Below are 26559 nucleotides of genomic sequence, written 5' to 3'. Positions count from 1 at the left end.
CAGAATTTCAATTAATGAACATAAAAGGAATGATGGAAATACAAAGATCATCATTATGCAAACACCACAGTAAAAACTGGTGAAGCAAGAATCAATGATGGATGCTAAAATTAGTGGGCAAAGCAGAAAAAGAATAACTTTACAATGTCGATCAGATTTCTCCACTGTAATCAAGTGATCAAAGTTAACAATACTAGTAATAAGACATACCAGTGTAATATATCCCTGTTATGATGCACTAAGAAAGGGCACAACATCACTTCCGTGGTATTCTTGTCAAACTTCATGATAATCTAATCATGATAAAGCAAAAGACAAACTCAAATTGAAGGACTTTCTACAAAATAACTTACTAGTACTCTTCAAAAGTGTCAAGGGCAAGAAAGACAAAGTCCGAAGAATTAACACAGACTGGAAGAGACTGGAGAAATATGACAACTAAATGTAATGTGAGATCCTGGATTGGACTCTGGACCAGAAATTCAAATAAAGTCTGTCTGTTAATGTACCATATCAATGTTAGTTTCCTGGTTTCAATAATTGTATTATGGTTTCCTAAGATGTTAACATTAAGGCAAGTTGGGTAAAGGGTACAATGGGAATTCTCTGTACTGTTTTTAACCATTTTTCTCTAAGTCTGAAATTATTTCAAAATAAAATGTTTCCTGCTTTAAGCTGCTATAAAACTTTTTTGTAGGCATTCAACACACAGGAATGAAGTCCTAAGAAAATCTTTCTTATCTTGAAAGATTCTCAGAAGGCCTTTTGTCCAGATTTCAAGTAAATGGAAGAGGTAGGAAAGGGGAGTACTTATTCTTCCAATATATATAAAATGTAAGACTTTTCAATCAATAGAGTGGCGTAAGATGTACTCAAAATAAATTTCTAAGGTGGAATAAGTTGGCTACACCTAAATGTAAGTCCCTTTCCATCAAAAGGAAAATTCCTCCAGACATCAAATATCCTATAAGCATTTTACTTACGAAACCTATAAATCAGAAAATCAGAGTTGAAAATGGAATTTGTGTTAAGACAAAGCAGAGGAGACTAACTGGATTCTTTTTTTTTTAAGAAACTAGAAGTATATGATAAGATGGAAGTCTAATCCACTGGCAATTACATCTCAACTAAATACCTTTCAAGAAACAGGAGTCAAAAGAAGAGAAGAACATTAAGCTGTATTCTTATGATTTGGGCACTTATTTGTTTGGAAATTATAAAAAGTGTTTTGGTTTTTTTTTAAGTTTTGAATAAACCAGAGACTCTCAAACCCTAGGCCCCTCAAGTGATGAGCAGTGATGTAATCAACATGACCTAATACAATTTCATTTTTTTCCTGTAAAGAAAGAGATACTTCAAAATATTACATAAGGCAAGTATTTCATCCTCTAGCTATAGGACTGGCAAATATTTAGAAATGAACCACTTCACCTTCCATGGACGCTTAAATATTGAAAATAGAGAGAAATAGTAATAAATCCATACTACATAAGAATGTTAGGATGACTAAACAGACTATCCCCATCTTTAAGGTGACAGCTCTCTTCCTACTTATACAATCCCAAAGAGAAACAAGCGAATTATTCTTTCATTGTAGCAAAGTAGATAAAAAGTGCTTTCACTAACATGCCCCTTTACATTGCCAGTTTGTTTTCAGAAAGTATTTCTCACCTTTTGGCATCCGGGTAAGTGGTGGATCACAACACTCCATGTGAAAACCTCGGTCACAGGAATCACAAAAGAGCATGTTATCCTAAAAAAAGAGAAAGGACAGTTCTGCTTAACCTTCTGAAACAGAAACATGTCAGGATCATGACTTCATAAAACCTATGAAGTTCCAAAAATCTCATAAAGGAGATGAGTTACCATAATAGTAAAAGTTTCCTTAATTTGTATAAACTGAGTACAGACAGCCCTCGGTATCTGCGGATTCAGATTCCGACTAATGGACTTGAGCATCGTGGAGTTTAGTATCCGCAGGGGGTCCTGGAACCAATTCTCAGCAGATATCGAGGAACAACCGTAAATGGACAGTCTGAGTTAGCAGAAAGGTTTGTTTCACCCAATCTTTACTAAAGAACTACAGTTTCATTACTTTGAAGTTTATCCAGTAACCAGATGTAAGCTAAATTTAGTTATTTTAATAAAAAAGAGAAAAGGACAATTTGTAATTAATATACTGACAATTTCTAAATGAATGCCTCTATACTATTCAAACAAATTTCAGGAGTATGTCTTTAAAGTAGCTTACTCTTTCTGCAAATAGATAGCTAGGTGCTTTAGAAACTATTTGGAAATAATCCAAGTCTCAATGAGCAAGTATACTAAACTAATGATGTATAATTTAAAGAGGCTACTGTTCTAAATTCTGCTGGAGCATTACTGAAAAATAACCAACCATATTTAGAGGGAATGCCAGTTGTACCTTCTACATCTAAATGAAATATTCACAATGGAAGACAAAGATACTCACTGCATTTTTGCCTTGATCTCGACAGGAGCTGCACGTTTTACACTCAATGCACTGCCACCGTAAGGCCTTCACTCTAACCGTTAGTTCAGCGGAAAACTTTAAACAGGATGGATGACCTAATAAGAGGAAAAGTCACAAATGAAACAAGAATCATTTTGTAATTGTACTAAAAGAATAATGTAGAAAAAGGCAATTATCTTAAATCAAAACATATATCAAAGAAAACAAGATACTCCTGGAAGCTTGCCATATATGTCTCATCAGGACTTGGCACTCCAATTCAGTTTTACCAACGCTAAATAGAATTCTGTACATGCACACCTCCCAATTTGATTATAAAAAACTTCAAAAACTCCAAACTTTTATCAGGCCTGCATTAAAGCATTATGTGTATACCCTTGCTTGTATGGATATGGATACATAATATGCCCAGGTCATTCTGGAAAAATACACAAAAACTGTTTACAATTATAACATCCTAGGATATGGAGCTATAAACATTTCAAAGGAAAAGGATTTTACATTTCACTTTATACACTTCTGTGCTCTCATTTTTTTAATGTGTTACTTTTATAACTAAAAAAATATATAATAAAAATACCATCATTTAAAGCGAGTTATTTACTCATGATTTAAGGCACTTAAGCTAAAACTAAAACCTAAGCAGTATTTCTATTGTGACCAGAATTAATAGTAACAGAAAAAAACGTTTCCTCTTCCAAGAGTTATTATTAGTTTGTGTCTCAAAAATTTAGAGTAGCCAATTTGCCCTCAACTCTGAAAAGATTTGTCCCTTTCCTCTAAAAGTTAGTTATGTTTATTTTTCTTTGATGAGAGAAAGGGCTGGTTAAATTATCTTCTCTCCTCTCTCTTCTATTTCTAAATAACTTTCTCTTTTATGAGATGGGAAGAAGTTTATTACCAAAACATCACTGACATCAAAGGAAAATGGGAGAGAAGATGTAAAAATCTCATTCATAATCACATCATCCTGGAACAGCCATTTTCATGTTCTGGTTTTCCTTTTTCAATTCGCTAAAAGCCCTTGCATAGTTTTAATTATAGGGTATATAGATTTTTGTTTGGCTTTTCTTCCTTATTTTATTCAAGTAAATTTTATATTTATATTCCTTAAACTGATTATATTCCACTAAGTTGATATACTAAACCTACCTGACCATGTCCCCATTGTTAAATACTTAGCCTATTACCCACAACAGTTAGAATACTAAAATGAATTATTTCATATGTTTAGAGATGCTTTCCTTCTTTTAAATTAATTCCTTAGAATGAATTCCTAAAAGTGGGGGTGGTAAGTGAAATGAAATAAGCGTTTTTATAGCTTGAGAGGTCGACATACACTGCCAAAACATGTTCCAAACCCTATGACATAATACCCAGTGCCACCAGCAAAGTATAAATGTGTTACCAGAATTTCGTCAGCTCTAGATGTGGGCTCTCTTACCTTTCAAGTTTTATTACTATAAAAGCTATCACAGGACACTTCACTGCTGCTGTGGTGTGCATTCCTATGATTACCTGAGTAAACTGTTTTTTTTGTTTTTTTTTTTGTTTGTTTGTTTGTTTTTGTTTTTTTGGAGGAAGATTAGCCCTCAGCTAACTACTGCCAGTCCTCCTCTTTTTGCTGAGGAAGCCTGGCTCTGAGCTAACATCCGTGCCCATCTTCCTCTAGTTTATACGTGGGACGCCTACCACAGCATGGCTGCCAAGCAGTGCCATGTCCGCACCCGGGATCCGAACCAGCGAACCCCGGGCCGCCGAGAAGCGGAACGTGCGAACTTAACCGCTGCGCCACCGGGCCGGCCCCCTGAGTAAACTGTTTTTTACAGGCTCAACTATTAACTTTCTCTTCTATAAGCTACCTCTTCATAGGCTCTGCCCCTTGGACTTTATGCTTAGAAATGTAAACATGTTCTTTATACTTTATAGCTTTTGGTCCTTTGCCATATTTAATGCAATTATTTTCCCCAAATGATATTTGCTTTTTTAAATTTTGGGTATTTTAGTTCTCAATTTGGAAAATATGCAATTTCACATACTTGACTATGTCCATACTTTTCCCCCTTGGTTATTATGATAACCAGGCTCCAAGTTGCCCTAAAGTTATTCTTGCTTCCTGGTAAGAATACCAATTCACACCCTTATGTAATTCCCTCCCACGATGAGGAGGGCTGATCTGTGTAACCAATAGGATACTGCTGAAATAACAAAGTGTGACTTCTAAGGCTAGATTATAAAAGATATTACAGATTCCACCTTGCTCGCTCTCTCAGATACCTGCTTGGGGGAATCCAGCTGCCATGTTGTGGACACTCATGCAACCCTATGAAGATGTCCACATGACAAAGAACCGAGGCTTCCTGTCAACAGGCAGCATTAACTTGCCAGTCAGATAAGTGAGTCATCATGGAAGACTTTGGATGACTGAAGCATCAACTGAAATCTTGACTGCAATCACATGAAAGAACCCAAGTCAAAACTACCCAGGTAAGCCACTCCCAAATTCCTGCCCACAGAAACAACACGAAATAAAAATGTTTGTTGTTGCTTTTAGCTGCTAAGTTTGGAGTAATTTATTTCTACGGCAATAGACAACAAATAGTTATTTATTCTACTAGTTCTTTAAAAGTTCCCTCTAGAGTAATAATTTTCAAATTGCACTCTTCCCTATGTTACAGAAATTCAGAGACCACCTCAGATATACTGCGTCACAGAAGGTAGGGCTATAACACAGCCCTCCTCTACACCCCCATTCCATTCCCATCTCACCTACAGCAGATTCATTTTTATGTTTTATACATTTGGGTTCCCATAAGATTTCTTAAGGATTCCACTAACTAAAACAGTGTGTAAATTGCTGTATCGTACAACATGTCATTATTTTTTTATCTAATCTTTTATGATTTTATGGTTGATATTTAACTGTGAAATCTACCCAAAGTTCATTTTGCTTTGTGATATTATGCTAGATATGGTCACCTACCACTCAAGATCTCTTCCCACCTTCTTCTAATGCCTTCTATATATAAAAACTGAAAAAGTAAAAACTATACTCCCTAGACTCCTTTGCAGTTAGGCTCTAGACATGAATTAAGTTCTACCAATTGGATGTGTTTGACTGACGTTTGAAAGACAGAAATGAAACAAAGACCTTCTTCCTCTTGTACTGACAGTTTTCTAATGATAAGCAAAGTCATAAAAAAGCCAGTATATGCTCTTCACCTTCATGGCTCTCCAGAGGCAGTTGTGATGATGGCCAAATTCAGAGTTTCTGTATTCAGCTACAGAACTCAATAATTCCACAGTGGCCTCCCACCACTTGCACCTCTTCCAGATGGAGGCAGATACAGTGACTCCCCTTGTGGGTCAGTTCTGCAATGTCCCAAGACTCAGTCCTTAAGGACCCACCTACAGCTTGCCTCTTCAGTCCTTCTAACAATTTCACAAATGCCTGATTCTAATTTCCTTTCCTCTTGAAGCAGCTAGTATGTCTTCCGGTTTCTGGACTAAATCCTGATTGTCATTGATATAAAACACTGAAAATTAAGCCTATGATCAAAGATAATTGTGGTTTACTAACGCCTTCCTGCAAAGCCTTGTAAGTTCTCAAAGCGCAGGCCAAGAGTACCTCTGGAATTGACAAATTATGAGACTCTTTGCAAAATCTCTTTTAGAGCCCAGAATTTCACACAGCTCACTAAATTGCAGTGTCAACACTCTACTTCCCAATGTGACATATGTAAGTTTCTATCAAGAAAAACAAATCTGTTATCATCCTGGTTCTATTAAGTCTATGTAAAGCTTTTTATAAAAAAAAACAAAACTAAGTGATGTCAGCATCATGGCAGAATATGCTCCTCCCTTAGACTCTCCCCACTAAGACACAACACAAAGGACATTCATAAACCAACAGAGGACATTTACACAACACAACAGACATTTGAGAGACCCACACAGCCATATGTCTGAAGGTGGAGGTGCTGGAGCCCCTGGGAAGAAGTGGAAGGAAGTAAAAGGATCTCCTCTCCCTCCCCAGCAGCGACCTACGGCACAGGACTGCACAAAGCTCTGAAAGGAGAGGGCGGAAGGGCAGCCCTCCATAGGAACGTCTTTACTCTTCAAATTGCCTCCCAGCCATGGGAAATCTCCACACAGAGGAGGTTAAGCCATTGCAGGGGTGTCTTCACCAAGCCAGCACCCCAGGAGGGCAAATAGCAAGGGCAGAGTGAGAACGCCCCCAGGATCACACACACGAAGGAAAGTGCCCCACTCCCCGCACCAGCTCAGCTAGTTAGCCAGAGCAAGGGACCCCCACCAGAGCACCTGCTCATACATTACTAAAGCAGCAGCTGCCAGCAAGCAACTGAAGACGGACCCTGTCAGCATAGATTCCAAAAGACAAGCACAGATGCCAGAGATTGTGGGAGGCTCAGAATATACAGCTCCTGCCTTCCATCACCCAGTGGAGGTGGGTGGAATCTGAGATCAGATACTACCAATATGCAAATGCACAAGTCCACCCCATCAAATAATATGAGGAGACAAATTAATATCAGCTCTGTTATTCAAGGACTCCAGATTTTCCTTTATCTCATTCATTGTGTTTTTCATCTCCAACATTTCTCTTTGGTTTTCTTTATAGTTTCAATCTCTTTTGTGGAGTATTGCCTCCGTTCAAGAAGAAGTGAGTTGGAGAACAGAAATACAGAAATGCTTCTGATGGAGGAGGATAGAGAACTAAGGCTAAAAAGAAATGAAGAAATTCTCTGAAAAATATCCAACTCAATTAGGAAATGCAACATAAGGATTATAGGTATCCCAGACAGAGATGTAAGGGAGAAAGGAACAGAAAGCTTGTTCAAAGAAATAATAGCTGAGAACTTCCCAAACCTGCGGAAGGGCCTGGAAGTACACATAAACGAAGATAATAGAATTCCTAATTACGTTAGTGTAAAAAGACCTTCTCCAAGGTATATAGTAGTAAAACTGGCAAAAGTCAACGACAAAAATCATTAAGGGCAGCAAGGCAGAAGAAAGCAACCTACAAAGGAACCCCTATCAGGCTTTTAGCGGATTTCTCAGCAGAATCCTTACAGCCTAGGAGAGAGTGGAATGATATATTCAAAATTCTGAAAGACAAAAACTTTCAGCCAAGAAAACTCTATCCAGTGAAAATATCCTTCAGATATGATGGAGAAATAAAAACTTCCCAGATAAACAAAAGCTGAGAGAGTTCATCGCCACAAGACACCCCCCCAGACCCCACTTACAATAAATGATCAAGAAGGCCCTCATACCTGAAAAAAACAGAAAGGGTTTACAAAGCCTTGAGCAAGGAGATAAACAGACAAAATCAGGAAGTTGCAACGCTCTATAGAACAGGTTAGCAAACACTTAATTATAACATTAAAGATAAAAGGAAGGAAAACATCAAGACTAAATATAATCACTTCATTTTAACCACAAACTCACAACACAAAATGGAATAAGTTGCGACAACAATAACTTGGAAGGGGAAGAGGAGAGGGATGGAACTTGCTTAGACTAAAAAAATAATAAGCTATGAGAAAAAATGGACTATCTCTTCCATGAGACTTTTTATACAAATCTCACGGTAACCACTAAACAAATAATCAGAACAGAGACACAAATGATAAAGAGAAAACTGAGAAAACCATCCTAGAGAACTACCAAACCACCAGACTGAACCGGCACTATGAAAAACATGGGATGAGAAACAAGGGAAATACAGAACAACCAGAAAACAAGTGATAAAATGGTAGCATTAAGCCTTCATATATCAATAGTCACTCTAAATGTAAATGGATTGAATTCTCCAATCAAAAGACACAGAGTGGCTCAATGGATTGAAAAACAAGACCCAACAGTATACTGCCTCTACGAAACACATCTCAGCTCTAAAGACAAACATAAGCTCAGAGTGAAGGGATGGAAGATGATACTCCAAGTTAATGGCAAACAAAAGAAAGCAGGTGTTGCCAGACTTCTATCAGACAAAGTTGACTTCAACATAAAAAGGCAATGAGAAAGAAAGAGGTGCAGTGTATAATGATAAAAGGAACATTCCACCTAGAAGACATAACACTTACAAATATATATGCACTAAACACAGAAGCACAAAAGTACATAAAGCAACTATTAACAAACCTAAAAGGAGGTATTAACAACAACACAATAATAGTAGGGGACCTTAACACGCCGCTTACATCAATGGATAAATCATCCAGATGGAAAGTCAACAAGGAAATAGTGGAATTAAACAAAAACTAGACCAGGTAGACTTAATAGGCATACACAGAACACTCCACACAAAAAGAGCAGAGTGCACATTCTTCTCAAGTGCACATGGAACATTCTCAAGGATAGATCATATGTTGGGAAACAAGGCCAGCCTCAATAAATTGAAGAAGACTGAAATCACATCAAGCATCTTTTCTGACCATAACATTATGGAACTAGAAATCAACTACAAGAAAAAAGCAGGGAAAGGGACAAAGATGTGGAAACTAAACAACATGCTACTGAACAACCAATGGATCACTGGAGAAATTAAAGGAGAAATCAAAAAATACCTGGAGATAAAGGAAAATGAAAATACACCATACCAACTCATACGCGATGCAGCAAAAGCAGTCCAAAGAGGGAAAATCATAGCAATACAGGCCCACCTTAACAAACAGGAAAAATCTCAAACAAGCAATCGTAAACTACACCTAACAGAATTAGAAAAAGAACAACAAACAAAACCCTAAGCCAGCAGAAGGAGGTAAATAATAAAAGTTAGAGCAGAAAAAAATGAAATTGAAACAAACAAAAAACAGTAGAAAAGGATCAATGAAACAAAGAGCTGTTTCTTTGAGCAGATAAACTAAACTGACAAACCCTTACCTTAGCCAGACTTACCAAGAAAAAAAGAGAGAAGGCTCAAATAAATAAAAATAGAAATGAAAGAGGAGAAATTACAACAGACACCACAGAAATACAGAGGATTATAAGAGAATACTATGAAAAACTATATGCCAACAAACCAGACAATCTAGAAGAAATGGATAAATTCTTAGACTCATACAACCCCCAAAAACTAAATCAAGAAGAAAGAGCCAATCTAAATAGACCAATCACAAATGAAAAGATTGAAACAGTAATCAAAAACCTGCCCAAAAATAAAAGTTCAGGACCAGATGGCTTCTCTGGAGAATTCTACCAAACATTCAAAGATTTAATACTTATCCTTCTCAAACTATTCCAAAAAGATGAAGAAGACAGAACACTTCCTAACATATTTTACAAGGGCAAAATCACCCTGATCCCAAAGCCAGACAAGGACAACACAAAGAAGGAAAGTGACAAGCCAATATCACTGATGAACATAGATGCAAAAATCCTCAACAAAATATTGGCAAACCAAATACAGCAATATATTAAAAGGATAATACACCATGATCAAGTGAGATTTATACCAGGGACACAGGGATGGTTCAACATCCAGAGATCAATGCGATACACCACATTAACAAAATGAGGAATAAGAACCACATGATCATCTCAATAGATGCAGAGAAAGTGTTTGACAAGATCCAACATCCACCTTTGATAAAAACTCTCAATAGAATGGGTATAGAAGGAAAGTACCTCAACATAATAAAGGCCATATATGACACACCCACAGCCAACATTATACTCAACAAGGAAAAAGTGAAAGCCTTCCCTCCGAGAATAGGACCAAGACAAGGATGCCCACTCTCACCACTCTGATTCAACATAGTACTGGAGGTTTTGGCCAGAGAAATTAGGCAAGAAAAAGAAATAAAAGGAATCCAAATAGGCAATGAAGAAATGAAACTCTTGCCATTTGCAGACGACATGATTTTATATATAGAAAACCCTAAAGAATCCATCAGAAAACTATTAGAAATAATCAACAACTACAGCAAAGTTGAGGGATGTAAAATCAACTGACAAAAATCAGTTCCATTTCTATACTCTAATAACAAACTAACAGAAAGAGAACTCAAGGATATAATCACATTTACAATTGCAACAAAAAGAATAAAATATCTAGGAATAAATTTAACCAAGGAGGTGAAAGACATATACAATGAAAACTACAAGACATTACTGAAAGAAATTGATGATGACCTAAAGAAATGGAAAGCTATTCCATACACATGGATTGGAAGAATAAATACAATTAAAATGTCCATACTACCTAAAGCAATCTACAGATTCAATGCAATCCCAATCAGAATCCCAATATCCCAATGACATTCTTCACGGCATTAGAGCAAAGAATCCTAAAATTCATAGGGAGAGACAAAACACCCTCAATAGCTATCCTGAGAAAAAAGAACAAAGCTGGACCCGTCACAATCCCTGACTTCAAAATATATTACAAAGCTGCAGTAATTAAAACAGGATGGTACTGCACAAAAACAGGCACACATATCAATGGAAGAGAATTGAAAGCCCAGAAATAAAACCACACATAAACGGACAGCTAATCTTCAATAAAGGAGCTAAGAACACACAATGAAGAAAGGAAAGTCTCTTCAGTAAATGGTGCTGGCAAAACTGGACAACCACTTGCAAAAGAATGAAAGTAGACCATTATCTTTCACCATACACAAAAATTAACTCAAAATGGATCAAAGACTTGAAGGTAAGACCTGAAACCATAAAACCCCTCCCAAAAGAAAATACACATAGTCCACTCTTTGACATAGGTCCTAGAAGGATCTTTTCGGATAGCATGTCTACTCAGACAAGGGAAACAAAAAAAATAAACAAGTGGGACTTCATCAGACTAAAGAGCTTCAGCAAGGCAAAGGAAACTAGGAACAAAACAAAAAGACAACCCACCAACTGGGGTAAAATATTTGCAAATCATATATCCAACAAGGGGTTAATCTCCATAATATAAAGAACTCACACAACTGAACAACAAAAACACAAACAACCCAATCAAAAAATGGGCAGAGGATATGAGCAGACATTTTTCTAAAGAAGATATACAGATGGCCAATAGGCACATGAAAAGATGTTCAACATCACTAATCATCAGGGAAATGCAAACCAAAACTACACTAAGATATTACCTGACACCCATTAGAATGGCTATAGAATGGCTATAGACAAAAAATAACAAATGTTGGAGAGGATGTGGAGAAAAGGGAACCTTCATAGACCACTGATGTGAATGCAAACCGGTGCACTATGGGAAACAGTATGGAGATTTCTCAAAAAATTAAAAATAGAAATACCATATACCCAGCTATCCCACTACTAGGTATTTATTCAAAGAACTTGAGCAATTCAAAGAGACTTATGCACCCCTATGTTGACTGCAGCATTATTCAAAATAGCCAAGATGACGGAAGCAATCCAAGCGCCCATCAACTGATGAATGGATAAAGATGTGGTATACATATATACAATGGAATACTACTGAGCAATAAAAAAAGAGAAAATTGTCTCATTCGCAACAACATGGATGGCTCTTGAGGCTATTATGTTAAGTGAAACAGGTCAGACAGAGAAAGACACACACTGTATGATTTCATTCATACGTGGAATATAAACTAATACATGGACAAAGAGAACAGATTAGTGGTTACCAGAGGGGAAGGGGTTCAGTGGTGGGGATAAAGAGTAAAGGGGCAAGTACATTTATATCATGACTGACAAATAATAATGTACAACTGAAATTTCACAATGTTATAAAGTACTACGACCGCAATAAATTTTTCTTTAAAACCCTTTGTTAAAAGCCCATTAAAGACCTCAGAGGAAAAAAATAAAAACAAAATTAAAAATTGAGGAAAGAAAACCCTATGAGTTGATTAAAATTAACTGAATAAAACATTTCAACTATACATTTAAATCCTCCCTCACCTAGAAGCTCATCTCAGTTACCTAAAATTAGAACCAAATTAAAATATTACTTTCAAAAGGATGACAGATATAAATTCAGTTACACATACTTCCGTCATGCCTGACAGCACGTTTTAGAAAGAATACAGGGATCACGTACCACTGTTGCCACAGTCGGCACAAGAGATGAGTTCCTCTGGCTTCTTTTCTCTGTTTTGTTCTTTTGTACCAAGACAGAAACTACAGATGGGGATTGGTTCAGCAACCGGCTGTAAAGAAAAACACAATTAGTCAGGTACTATTACTTTTTTTAGTATTAATACAGAGTCACTAAAATTACAGTTTTAAATTCCTGTAAGAGTGACATGTAACTTTAGGACAAGTCTATCATTCTCCTAAATTTCCAACCAAGTAGCTGAGGTTTTAGAAAGTCTGCTTTGGCTGGACCTTTACAACTGGTCCTTGCAGTGACAACTTTGGTCCAAAAAGTCATATCCCAATCATGCTGCTCTCTTAAAAACTAAATGACACAGTATGGCTTAAACACAGCAAATCCTTCACCTAAGACTGAAAAATTCAATTAAATTAAGTGCAAGAAATCACAGTATCAGCCCTTAAAAAGCATGTGATATAGGAGAAAAGTGATAAGATGTATACAAATAAGCATTATGTAAGGCCAAAGACATTAAGTGCTATAAGAGAGAAACAGTAAGTGCTCTGTATAAGAGGGAAAGATAAAATTCCAATTGTGGTTTGGAGGAGAGAGGTTGAAAAAGGAAGACAACATGTATTAACTGCCAGTATTGTGTTATGGGATCTTAAGAAGTTTGTCCAGGGACAATAGATAATAATTGATAAAAGCAGGCTTAAACCTACAGCACTAGCCACCCCTCCCGCCCCCCCACAAAGGAGGAAGATAAACACAATACGGGTATTATAAACAAGATGAACTTAAGTGTGCAGTCCGCTAAGGCCAGTGCTTAAAGGATATAGTTTCTGTGATAAGGAGTGGGGTGGGGAATAGGGAGAGGGGGAGAAGCTAGATCAGTTTGTGAAGGTTGCCACCAAATGTCTTGTAAAGAAGTTGGACTTTATCCTGCAGAAAAAGAACAATAACAGAAGGTTACTGAACCAAGAGATGATCACTTGTATATGAGAAAAATAATCCCAGTAGCAAAGTCAAAGACAAACAGTGGAAAACCTGAAGATAGGTAGAACATTTAAACAGTGATTCCAATAGTCTGAAGACAAGATAAGAACCTGAACCAAAACTAAGGAAATGGAATAGAAAGAATAGCTATGGACTTAGAAAACAACTAGTTGTGGAAGTGATAGAAAAGGAAATGAGTTACACAACTAACTCAACTGAAAATGGCAACATCAACTGTGAAAGGTAAGTCATTTTAAAGAAGAAAATGAAGAGGAAAGCAAAGAGATGACAAGTTTGATTTTGATGTGTTTAGTGGGAGGTACTCTCGGTCAACTCTCACCTATTTACGCTAGGCATTGTGCAGTATAGCAATATAAAGCCCTCAAGATGCTTTTAGTCTACTGGGGAGAATAGATAAAATGTTCGTATGTACCATGATAGAAGTATTACAAAGGCAGGCAAAGGAGGAAGTGATCAAGTAGGGGAAAGGGATGACAGGAAAGGCTTCACAGACTTAAGTTCTTCTGGAGGTATTTGACAGGCAGGCCCACCTGATGGGGGCATTCAAAGAAAATAAAGAAACGGGTTTTGGTGGGGCGGGGGAGGGAGGATGAGCTTAGTCTGGGACTTACTGAGCTTAAAATGCTCATGGAACATCCATGTAGCAATGTCCATGGACATTATGATATAGGGATCTAGAGTCAAGAGAAAGGTCTGGAAGTAAAAACCTAGGATTCGTAGACATACAAAATGGCATTGAGGTCATGAAAGCTGATGAGTTCTCACGTGGAGAACAGGTGGAAAGAAGGAGTTAAGATCAGAACACCAATGCGACTGGCAGAGGAAAAAGCCTGAAAAGGAAACACGGTAGTGAGACAGTTGGATGATATATCAATATGGAAATCTCCAACACAAGCAAAGTAACAGTACTGCACAGTCAAGGATTAAATGAGAGATGAACGGCTGGAAGTTGTCTTAATAACTGTGGCTGTAGTAAAGATGACCACATCCTTTCTTTAAAAAGGAATATGGAAAAGAACCAGGGAGTAAAGTCAGGAAAGACTTCATTCAAGAGTAGGAACTTGAAGTAAACTCTAAAGAAGACCGAGAAAGAAGGCAGAAGCAAGTCACGAGGTCTGAGCTTTATGTTGCAGACTCTAAGAACCAGTAGAAGATTTTAAGAAGAGGAATGATACGACCAAGACTTAAATTTTAGAAAAGTCACTCTATAAGCAGTTGAAAATGGACTGGAAGGGATATGATTACAACCCAGGCCACGAGTAATGAAGCCCTGAATTAAGGAACTGACAACAGAAATGGAGAAGAGAGAGAAAAGATATTTAAAAGACAGAACTGGAGGGATCTTACGGTTAATCAATTTGGGGTGGGGAGCACAGTAAGAAAGATGATGTCTAGAAAGACACCATTAAAGTGAAAAGGCAAGCCACAGAATGGCAGATCCTAACAACATATTTAACTGACAAATGGCTCATATCCAGAATATATAAAGAACTCTTACATGTCAGTAAGAAAGAGACAGAAAACTCAATAGAAAACTAGGCAAAAGATTTCAAGAGGTACCTCACAACAGAAAATACATGAATAATATGTAAACAGCCAACAAACATAAGAAAAGATGCTGAACCTGAGTAGCCATCAAGGAAGCAGATCTTCAAGGATGGGTAAAATTATGAAGATTGGCAATAGTGAGCGTTGATAAGAAAGAGGAACAACAGAAACTGCTGACAGAAATACAAATCAACAAAACCACTCTGAAAACTATTTCACATTATCTACTAAAATTAAACATAGGCATACCATATGATCCAGCACTCCCACTGTAAGCTATATACCCAAATGGAGTACATACACACAAATACAATAAAACATACATAAAAATTATCAGAGCAGCATTATTCATAATAAACAGTAATAAAAAAACAAATGACAGTCAACAACATGGATGAATATCACAAACACTGAACAAAAGAACAGACATAAAAGAATACATACTGTTATCATTTTACTTATATCAAGTTCAAAAACAGTTCTACACTGTTATCAAGTCAGGGTAGTGGTTACCTTTAGGGAGAAAGGAAGAGGTGGTGAGTTGGAAAGGGACTTCTGAGGTATTGGTAATGTTCTTGTTCTTGACCTGAATGGTGGTTTCATGGATGTTAATAAAGTAATAATTAAGGTATACACTTACAATCTGTGCACCTTTCTGTATGTATATTTTAATTAGAAAGTTAAATTTAAATTAATGAACATCTATGGAGTAGGACTGTGATGCCTTTGGAATATTCTGAAAGAAATAGCAATGGTGATTTGGACATCGGAGTTTGGAACTTAGAAGAGAGAACAGCTAGAGACAGATCTAAAAGACATCAACATACAGATGATAAGTGACAGCACCCAATGAGAAGGTGGAGTGGAGCGGAGTAGGTAGAAAGGGTAGAGAGTAATGAAGGGAAGGGGAGAAGTTAGATGAAGTCTGATATAGAAGAATATCAACATTTAGAACCATCAGAGGAAAAAAAGGAGATCGGAAGGGACCCATACGAGAAAAAATAGAACCAAGAGAAGTAATGACACAAGAATTTCAAGAAGCAGAGAGCAATCAACCATCAATGTTGGGAAGATAAAGTAGCTACTGGATTCTACAACTGAAAAACAGTTGGAGACCTCACTGAGAGAGAGCACTTTTCAGTGACAGGCTAAGAACTCAAGTCATAGGAACCAACAAACTGCCATGAAGGGACAGAGCAGACAGGAGACAGCTACAAAGAAATGCCAAAGGGTTTTAATGCGTTCTAGGTAGTCAAGATGAAAAAGACTAAATCTATTTAATTGTGGAAGACAAGACATGCATGGTCAAAGAGATTCAAGAACAAATAACAGGAACATATTAGATAGTAAAGTTTAGAATTGCACTGTTCATTATGGTAGGCACCACAAAACATGGCTATTTAAATTTAAAATTAAATTAAATAAACTTAACTCCTTAGCCACACTAGCTACATTTCAAGCGCTCAATAGTCACACGTGACGAACGGTTACGGTACTGGGTGGCACAAATATAGAACAATCCCATCATTACAGAAAATTCCATTTGATAACACTGGTTTAGAAAAGAGGATGGATTTTAAAGCATGGGTAAAGGGACTGTTCTTAGTAGTAGAGGATGATGTAATGCATATTGTTTGCAGGTAGGATGGTGGGAATGGGGAAAAAGTTGAGGGTGCTCATTTCTGATAGCCTCATTATTTCTGGAAAATAGGAAATACAATCACCTGCTAAAAGTGGGGCAGGGATTGGCCAGATAGAGCATGAGAAAAGCAACAGATGACTGAGAAAACTGAGAGGTGAGACTGGCTGTGTCCAAGAACTGAGATAGTGAAAATATCCTCCTCTCAAAATGGAAAGTAGACACACATTCCTCAGGCAAGACAGAATCAGAAAAGTATGTATGAACATAGAGAATAAATTCAAAGTACAAGAGAAAAGTTGATGGAGTCCCTGCAGAATGGTCTCTTTCTTTTTACTAAAATACAAGTTAACGTCACTTGCTTAAAGAGAAGTAGATAGGTATGGGTTTGTACATTTACAAAGATCAGAAGACACCTGGAAGTCTCTGTGTAGAAGGTGACAGGGAATCAATTAGTGATGTAAAACAAAACTGTCAATCACTCCTAACCACGAAGCTAAGTTGAGAAAGAATCAATTTGTAGTTTTTTCTAATCAAAATGGTTATACAACTTTCCCTGACAACTCTGAAGTCTTGGGCTGACGAAATCAGAAAGCTGTAGATTGACAAGATAACCCAAAAGGCGAAGCCCACTAAAATGAAAATACAAATATTTCTACAATAGTGGGCCGCAAAGTTGAGGCTGGACATCATAAAGAGCAGGGGGCTGACAAATTGAAAGTATAAGGAGTTAAGGTACCACTGGGATCCTGAAGAATGGAAATAGAGGTCCAGTAAAAGGACTGGAAAAGGAGAAGAACTGAAGACTGTGATCAGCGGAACTTTGGAGTTTGTTATTTCGTAAGAATAAAGCTCTAGCTAATAAAGGAAATCCCAAATAGCAAATGTGCATGAATTCTTTAATATTTAGTATGCACTATTCTAGACAACTGAGGGTGCACTGGTGAAAAATGCAGACAAAGCCCCCACTTTTATGGAGTTTACATTCTAGTTGAGTACAGAAGAAAATCAAATCGAAGACAACAAAGTTAGGAAGTCAAGAAGTTGGGAAAGCACGATTTTAGAAGGCCCATATAAATGTGTTCAATTCAGCAAAAATGATAACTGTGCTCAAAATAGGAAAGTTTTGTAAAAGCTTTTCTAAAGTTTTAGAGAAAAGAGTATTGGTAAATAATAGCTCCCCTCCAGAAAAAAGCAGAGCTCATGGTATTAGTAGATGGAAAGAACTTCATGTCAGAAGAATTTGTTCAATAAAGGAACAACAATCACCTAAGAGGTAGTAAAGATCAAGGAATATGTCAACTCTTCTCGGGTCTCTTCCCATCCCATCTTCTTTTTAAAATAGGGGTAAGAGTACGGAAAAATTGTTCCACTAGGAGGATACGGACACAATTCAATGTAATGGCCTACTAGTGGTAGACTAGTGGTATCACTTTCACATATAGACTACATTACTTCAGCGGTCTGGTTAAAAAAAGGACAAACTTGGGTTCAGATAAAGAATCCTGCACAACCTGCAATCACGGAGATGTTGGAGAAGCCTACACTATAATAAGAAGCTATAGGGCACAGCAGGAACAGTATAATAATTCATGTTAAGTTACCACAATTAACACACATTAGGTATAGCAAAGCACCTGGTTAATCTACTACTTCTGAAGGATAGACTAGATCACACTTAAGGGAGCAAACACACAAGGATGAAGAAAAGACAAAATCTGAAAAATAAATTATTGTTATTCTTCAGCATAGGAAATGCAGTCTTAAAAAATTAAAACTATGCAGTAATCTGTGTCTTCAAACATGTATCTTTATCATCTATAACTAGACAATAAAGTTCACAATGGGAGAAAATGTTATTTAAAATCATACCTACGAAATCCTTAGTAAAACCGTCCCTCTATGTTCCTGTATGTTCCCTTTAATAGTACTGCTATTAACATTTTTATATGTGATCAATACTTCATATTACTAGATTTTGTCTATCCCAAAACAAAATAACTGAGGTCATTCAAATCTATTCATTAAAGTCAGGGAGGGAGGGTAGTGTTTTAGATAAACTGGCTGCCTGGTTACCTGGAGCTGTGTAGACAGTTTAACTAAATTATTCTGGTACTTATCAAATAACCAAAGTCTTAGACTTTGCCTACTCACTACACCAAACAATTCACTAATTATTCCCAGTAATGACAACTTTACTTAAGTTTAAACAGTATTGATGTTCACAATGTGAAAATAAGACAGGCTGAAAAGCAATTTAAGTCAAATAAAGACACTGGTCCAAACGGACTCAAATTATACAGAAACAGAGAGTTTGGAATAACACGCAGCAGTGCAGCCCAAATTTCCTTAACCTAAACATTTCACATTGAAGATGCTTATTCACTGACATCATAGGACTAAGCACAAACATGATAAATTTTTCAGCTACCAAAACAAAACTGAATCCACGGAGAAATATTATTACTGACAACGATCATGATATTTTAACTAACTGATAATTTCAAGGCATTTTTTAAGTGCAACTTGGGAAAGAGTAATAGTACTTTGAAAATTAGTCATTTTAGCTGATGAGCTATAAGCAAAAAAGTAGTTTAAATAAGTCATCTAGATTAAAACATAATCTATGAGGTTTTCGTTGTTGAACAAACAGCACTGGTAATCAGTAACTGTGATTTGTTTTACAATATGCCTAACTATATTGTTAAGAGCATAAAAAATTATAACTCCAGATCATTCTCATTCCAAAAATATTAATAAGCCTGAAAATCAGTGAGAAAGGGCTAAAACTACATTGAGTTCACCTTAAGATTTGAATCTGAAATGTACCGGGGTGGTTCTAGGACAGCGAAGTGATATTCACAACATTTTCCAAGTAAAACTCTAGAAGCTGACTTCAATTATCCTGTACCATAAAGATAAAAAAAGAACAACTGATAATCTATGAACACAATTTTTAAAAATCTGTGTAAAGAAAGGCAAATACACCATAAAATCACTGTTCCCAGACCTGTCCAAGCTTAGTGCTTTAGTTCATTGTTCTTATATCTATATAAAATAAACCTGTTCCTACAGCTAATAAAACAAGAAACAAGTCTGTAGCAAATGACTTTACACACCATTAAACAGAGCAGCCAGAGTGAACCTGTTAAAGGGTAAATCAGAGTACATCACTGGACTGCTCCAAACCCTCCAACCAGTCCAATGGCTTCTATCTCAGATTAAATGCAAAATGAATTCCAATGCCCTATGTGATCTGCACCCCCTCACATACACACACAATTACCTCTATGACCACATCTCCTACTGCTCTCTCCCTCTTCCATTCTACTCCAACTTCCTTACTTGCCTTTCCTCTATAGGTCAGATATTCCACTGACAGGGCCTTTGCACATGCTTTCCTTCTACTGGAATGCTCTTCCCTAGATCCTTCAGCTCTCCACTCAAAAGTCAACTTCTCAGTAAGGCTTTCTTTGACCACTCCATCTAACATTTCAAAACAACTCAGCAACCACAATAACTCATATTCCCCTTCCTTGCTTTATCTTCTCCCCTTAACCCTTTTCACTAATTAATATATTATGTATGTGTATCTTATTATTTGTCCCCCACTCAATGTAAACTCTATGAAGGTTTTGATTTCTCTTTGTTCAGGACTTATTCCTAGCAGTGAGAACAGTGCCTAAGGTATAGTACGTATTCAATAAGTGTTTTCAATACATTAATTAAACTACCTTGTAGATCTAAAAATTATAAGAAAAGTAGTATCTTAGAACAATGAGCTGGTCTGAGCCTGATAAAGCTATCTGCAGCTCAATAATAAGCTTAATAATATATAAACGTTCTACTGCTTACAAAGTAATCTCACAAAGTAATTTCATGGCCTCAATAACTAGTAAGATTTTTGCCACAGCAATCTACTTCCATTCAGTTTCTCAAAAGAGGGGACAGATTTGTGGCAGGAGCAATTAGAGTGTATCCTGTGTCATTTGTTGCCCTAGGTTGCCTTAACCACCATGTTGAGATCTCCATAATAATCACCAGATGGCAGCATTGAGGTAAATACATAGTAGATACTCTGATAACAAGGAGACAGAGTTGAGCAGCATTCTGACTTGAATTTTTTAGAAATAACTTTTAAAAACAAGAGCAGTAAAAATTTCGCCCAGTGATCTCTACTACATGGGGTTTATACTATGAAAGAAAAGAATTTTTAGACAGAACCACTTAGACTATCTTAAACAAAATGACATTTCCTAGATATCCAGATACATCTTCTGAGATATTCCCATCTTAAAGTCCAATTTTCATTTTTCCATCCAAGATCTGTCTTTAACTTTTTTAAGCCATTTATAGACTTGTCATCGTCTCCATTTTATATTATCTTCTGAGGAACTCAACTCTATGCTGTCTCTGTTCTTAAATACTGAAAAACAAGGACAGTACAGAGTCTGTTTTGTTGTACATAATTATACCTAGTTCTTTCAAGACTGAACTCAATGATAAATTCTAGATTTCGTGACCACCAGAATTTTCAAGGAAAAAAATTGCACTTGGAAACTTAGACTTAGGACTTTAGAAAGCTCTAAGAGATCATTTCACGAGCTACCAGGCAATAAAGATTCGTGATTTCTTAAAAGCTACAAATGTTCTCAAGTTTTATGGCCACTGGAAATTATGAAGACAAATTAGCGTGGCCAATATTAAGTGTATGAAAGAAGGGGGCTGGCCCTGTGGCCGAGTGGTTAAGTCCGCGCGCTCGGCTGCAGGCGGCCCAGTGTTTCGTTGGTTCTGATCCTGGGCACGGACACGGCACTGCTCATCAAACCACGCTGAGGCAGCGTCCCACATGCCACAACTAGAAGGACCCACAACGAAGAATATACAACTATGTACTGGGGGGCTTTGGGAGGAAAAGGAAAAAAATAAAATCTTTAAAAAAAAAAAAAGAATATGAAAGAAGTATATAATTCATATAAGACTCCCATATAAAACTCAAATATGCACTAAGCAATAAACTATGGTCACGTCATTCTTCCTTAGACTTAAATACAGAATATCTATAAAGCATTATAAAAACATTCTCAAAAAAAGCTTATGTTCAACTATAATTAGTACAGCTCATTATTTTTTAAAAATCAAGTGGTATACCACGGAAGGACAAATATTGTATGATTCCACTTATATGAAGTACTTAGAAAAGGTAAATTCATACAGACAAAGTAGAAGAGAAGTTACTAGAACCTGGGAGGAAGGGGAGAATGAGGAGTTATTATTTAATGAGTACAGACTTTGAGATGAAGAAATTCTGGCAAAGAACAGCAGTGATGGGTTCAAAACATTGTTAATGTACTTAATGCCACCAAACTGTACCCTTAAAAATGTTTAAAATAACAGATTTTGTTATGTAAATTTTACCACAATTAAAAAAAACAAACAGGGGCCAGCCTGGTGGCATAGTGGTTAAGTTCACGCACTCCACTTTGGCAGCCCAGGGTTCACGGGTTCCGATGCCGGGCATGGACCTACAAACTGCTCATCAAGCCATGCTGTGGCAGCGTCCCACATACAAAACAGCGGAACACTGGCACACATATCAGCCCAGCGACAATCTTCCTCAAACAAAAAGAGGACGATTGGCAACAGATGTTAGCTCAGGGCCAATCTTCCTCAACAAAAAAATTAATAAATAAAAATAAATTTTAAAAAATGAACAAAACTAGTATAGATTTTTCATATTCTCACAAGTCAGATGATTTAAGCAATAGATCAAAAGTCACGCAGTTGAGAAGCAGCTACTATAATCTGTCCTCATCTCAAAGCCTATATCTTTTAACTGTTCTTGTAGAACCCCTCATTATGTTAATCTTGAGGGCAGTAATTAGACTTGAGATTGTAGTTTTAATCCCAAAAAATGAAAAAAAAATTTAATTACTAGTAATAAATTCTGGCTATTGAATTTTAACGTTAGCCATTTTACTCTCATTGTACCTACACTGAAGTTGGTTACCTTTCAATCCAATTACATAACAATAGCGCACCCTTATGCCTTAAAAATTTTCTTGTAAGACAAGTCTAAGAATTAAAATCTATCAATCAAGTACTCCTCAGTCTCAAACTAAAACCTCTTTCTGACCACTGGGTATCTGATCCAACCAGGTTGCTTGGCATGAAACACCAAAAAAGCTCCTCTCAAATCCCCCACCTAACTTCACCTCCATACTTTTAATTTTTCTTCAAGCTACAGCCTCACAAACTTCTTCCAGTTCTTCTAGTGGTTCCAAGGTATTTGTTCCAAGTGGTTCCAAGGTATTCTCCTGCCTCTTTCTTCTCCCACAATTATAATCAAGGAAAGTAAATTTAACTACAAATTAACTTCCTTCAATGGATATTTATTTCATACAACTTGTAACTTAAATAATTTTCAGCTATCATTAGTTGATAATATCTACTGCTGAAGTACTCTATTATGTATAATAAAGCTAAACGAATGGCTCTATTATACATAATAAATACCCAAAGGATAAAGAAGAGGTAAGTCTTAGCTTAGAAAAATAGAAAATTGAACTATTCTTAGGCATGGTATAGTGAAGGAAACCAAAATGATGCTCAATGACTGAGCAGGGGGAAAACGAATATTGCTAGATTTTCAAAATACTACCCAAAGCATAAGAAGTCTAGTAAATATTAATTTGGTAAAGCACTGTAATATAACAAAAAGTCTGAGACAAAAAAGTTCTCACATTTTCAAAGCACTTATAAATGTCAGTAAATACAAAACAAAATCTCATAAAATAATTAGAAATCCCAATTAAATACTATTTTCATTATCCATTGAACACACCAAAAAGTCCAAAAGTAAGCCTTTTAAGAGAATATCTGCACAATTAGCTATTTCCAATATTATAAGGGAAACAAATTGGCACACAGAGTTCACTTTAGGAAGTTAATACTTTGCTGGAAGGCATTTATACTTTCTTGAAAAAGCTGAAAATTCTAAAATATTTTGTTCTCTTCCAGTCAGACAAGCCCTTCTCTTAGTCCTACCCGGTTCTTCATTCCTTCACTACTAACGGCCTTGGATCCACTCATGCTCCTCCCAAATCCTTTCCGACAGTTTACAATTCAATTTTTCTTCATCTTTTCCAAGAAGACAGCCCTAGGTAAGTAGAAATCACTCTAGGCCTCTTAATTCACCCCTTAAATGACTTGTGCACAGTATGTACTAAATAAGCACTCACTGAAACTAAAATACAACAAAATCATGCTTAGCTCCAGATAGGTTTATCAATTACTTACTCAAAGCCTCTCCTCCAAGATTCAATAATCTACAGGGGAGCTACCCTTGGGTAGGATTTAATCTCTTTAAATTCTTCAACACCCCATATACTATCAAGTACTCTATGGCGGCTTACTAAACATTTCTTTAGGATAATCTTTTCCTCAAAAGCATAAAGTTGCAAAAGATATATAATAATAAAACAACATGAATGGCCTGGAAAATAATCCATTTTCCATTATTGATAGTCTGCAATAAGTTAACCTTATATAATTTTAATCAGTTCCAACATAACTCATTAGGGATTACAAAGCTTTCACAGGGGTACTAAATTGAATTCATTTTTATTATGATGAGTTCATTCAATGAATTCTACAATTAGACAGAATAACAAGATTATTGGTGAAAGAAAATAAGTTAATGATATAATCAGATCATTAATGATCAATTCCAATTTACACTTTTACTACAAATATAGATTACTGTAAATTTAGATGAAAAAGCAATCATCTGTCAAGATACTAAAACAATTTTCTATTTCCTAATCAGAGGTGACATCAAAAATGCTAATATGCATATGTATTTGCTGAATTTAAATTCTATGCTAAGAAACTGTAAGGAATTCTCTTTCTTTCACATATTCATCAGTTATTTGAAAGCTCCACTTTCTGTTTGTCAGTGACATATCATTGTCCTCATTCATCCAAATATGATACTGTCTCTCCTTTGCTTTACGGTCCTTCTCTTTCTATTTTAGTTTCTTTTTATACCCATGGCTCTCCCTTAATTCAAAGTCATATCATCACATGCAATAACCTACATGGACTGACTCCCTCTAGCCTTTCTTTGATTTTTTTCTGCACAGTGCTACCAGATTAATTTCCCTAGAATACTATTTTTTTATCCAGTTACTCGCCTGGCTCAAAACCTACATAACAATCCCAACTGCCAGTTCCTACAGGGTGGTATTCAATTCCCTGCACCATACACCAAACTACTTTTCTCACACTATCTTCATCTACTCCCAATCTACTCACTTGTCTTCAGAGATCATACTTTCTTGCTCTTTCTCCAAGTTTTTTTAATCCCGTCCCTCAAAGTCCTTTGTATCCCTGCCTCTAAGAATCAGCTCAGTAGAGCTTACAGACAGATTAGGTTCTGTCATTTATGGCATCATTTTGACCAAGTTACTTAAGCTCTTTGGTGTAAAATGGTACAACATACCTACCTTTCAAGTTATTGTGAAGATTAAAATGGGATAAAGTTATGGGAGTGTAACTCAAACATAAGAAGATGTAAAATAAACGCTGGTTTCCTATATCCTTTTTCAAAACTGCATCTATCCTTCAAAGCTTATCTTTGTTAAATGATCGATTGCCACTTTTTAATTCAGGGTAAGTTTTTGTTTTGTTTTAATATCCCAAAAAGGTAAGCTGATTAAAATTTTCTGTGGACTAACAGATTTTCTATATATGGTATTTATTTACATGATTGCATTAAGATTTTTTTAAGTCTTTTTGTACGTGCACATTTACCACACTGCACATTACCCACGTTAAAAGAATTCTCTAGTGGTACTTGAGTACAAGAGCATTAGCAAAAGAATATTTTCTATGCTAAAAATATATAGAAGCGATGGTTTAGAAGGAGTAAGATGTTCAACAAGACTTTCACATTCATTACATTTTTAAGAGATTGCAATTGTGAGCATTTATTCTGGCCAAACTGCGGTCTACAATAAATAACACTTGAACAAATTAGCAAATAGCCTCATTTTCCTCAAGATCTACCAAAAACAATAACTGACACATATCTGATAGGATGTGGAGTGTTCTGCTACTATCAGAACCATGGTGTTTGCAACGGAAAGGGATCTTTAAAAAACATTATATATTCATTTTACCACAGATAAATATCATTGTCAAAGGCTTCACATGACTACATAAAGTGATTAAAGTAACTTAAAGTCACGCAGATATTCTGACTCTAAACTTCAACTCAGTCACCCAAGTAAACAACCTATAGGCAAAGTATTTTTTTGAAAGAAAGAAACACTTTACAGATGGAAAACGTTCAGTTTCAATTATTAATAAATAGTGATACTATTTACTAATAATATGGTGTGGCAGGATTTAAACTTACATATTTAACACTAAAACTGACCAGAGGGTCTCCTGCCTTCTTCAAAAAGTAGCATTATCCATAGCAAAAGGAAATCAATCTTTTACCCCTTTTTCCCAATCTCAGAGAATGATTAAAGAGAGGGAAAGAAAAACAAACATATAAAAGTCACAACAGGTTCCTAAATGTAACTAAAAGGGTACTAAGATCTTTTGTTTTAACACAGCACATTAGCGTCTTTGTAAACGAGTAAGGCAAAACTGTTCTGCCTAAGAAACTAAGAGAGAGGCTATTGAGAGAAGGTCAAGAAAAGTGGAAGAAGGTTGGAATGTGGAGAAAGAGGTGGCCAGTAACAAATTCCTAGAAAAAGGGCGGTCAAAGGACTTTTAAGAACTGTGTAACACTCAGTTCTAAAT

At 36.3% G+C, this 26559-nt stretch overlaps 1 protein-coding gene across 3 annotated transcripts in view; it reads right to left on the bottom strand.

The window, feature by feature from the left end:
• KAT6A (lysine acetyltransferase 6A) overlaps positions 1–26559 on the bottom strand; it is a 111890-nt gene that overhangs the window by 46950 nt on the left and 38381 nt on the right. For 2 of the 3 annotated variants that reach the window (XM_070598761.1, XM_070598762.1), the window contains exons 3-5: positions 12546–12654; positions 2474–2589; positions 1672–1753 (exon numbers count right to left, since the gene is read on the bottom strand). In XM_070598761.1, the coding sequence (XP_070454862.1) occupies positions 1672–1753; positions 2474–2589; positions 12546–12654 (307 nt within the window). Of the gene's footprint in view, positions 1–1671; positions 1754–2473; positions 2590–12545; positions 12655–15617; positions 15880–26559 lie in introns of those variants that run through there. The other variant, XM_070598763.1, reaches the window with a different exon arrangement.

This window comes from Equus przewalskii, chromosome 28 (assembly GCF_037783145.1).
Source record: "Equus przewalskii isolate Varuska chromosome 28, EquPr2, whole genome shotgun sequence".
Classification (NCBI taxonomy): Eukaryota; Metazoa; Chordata; class Mammalia; order Perissodactyla; family Equidae; genus Equus; species Equus przewalskii.
Note: the sequence above shows the minus strand (reverse complement) of the source record. Positions and strands in the feature narration are given on the sequence as shown.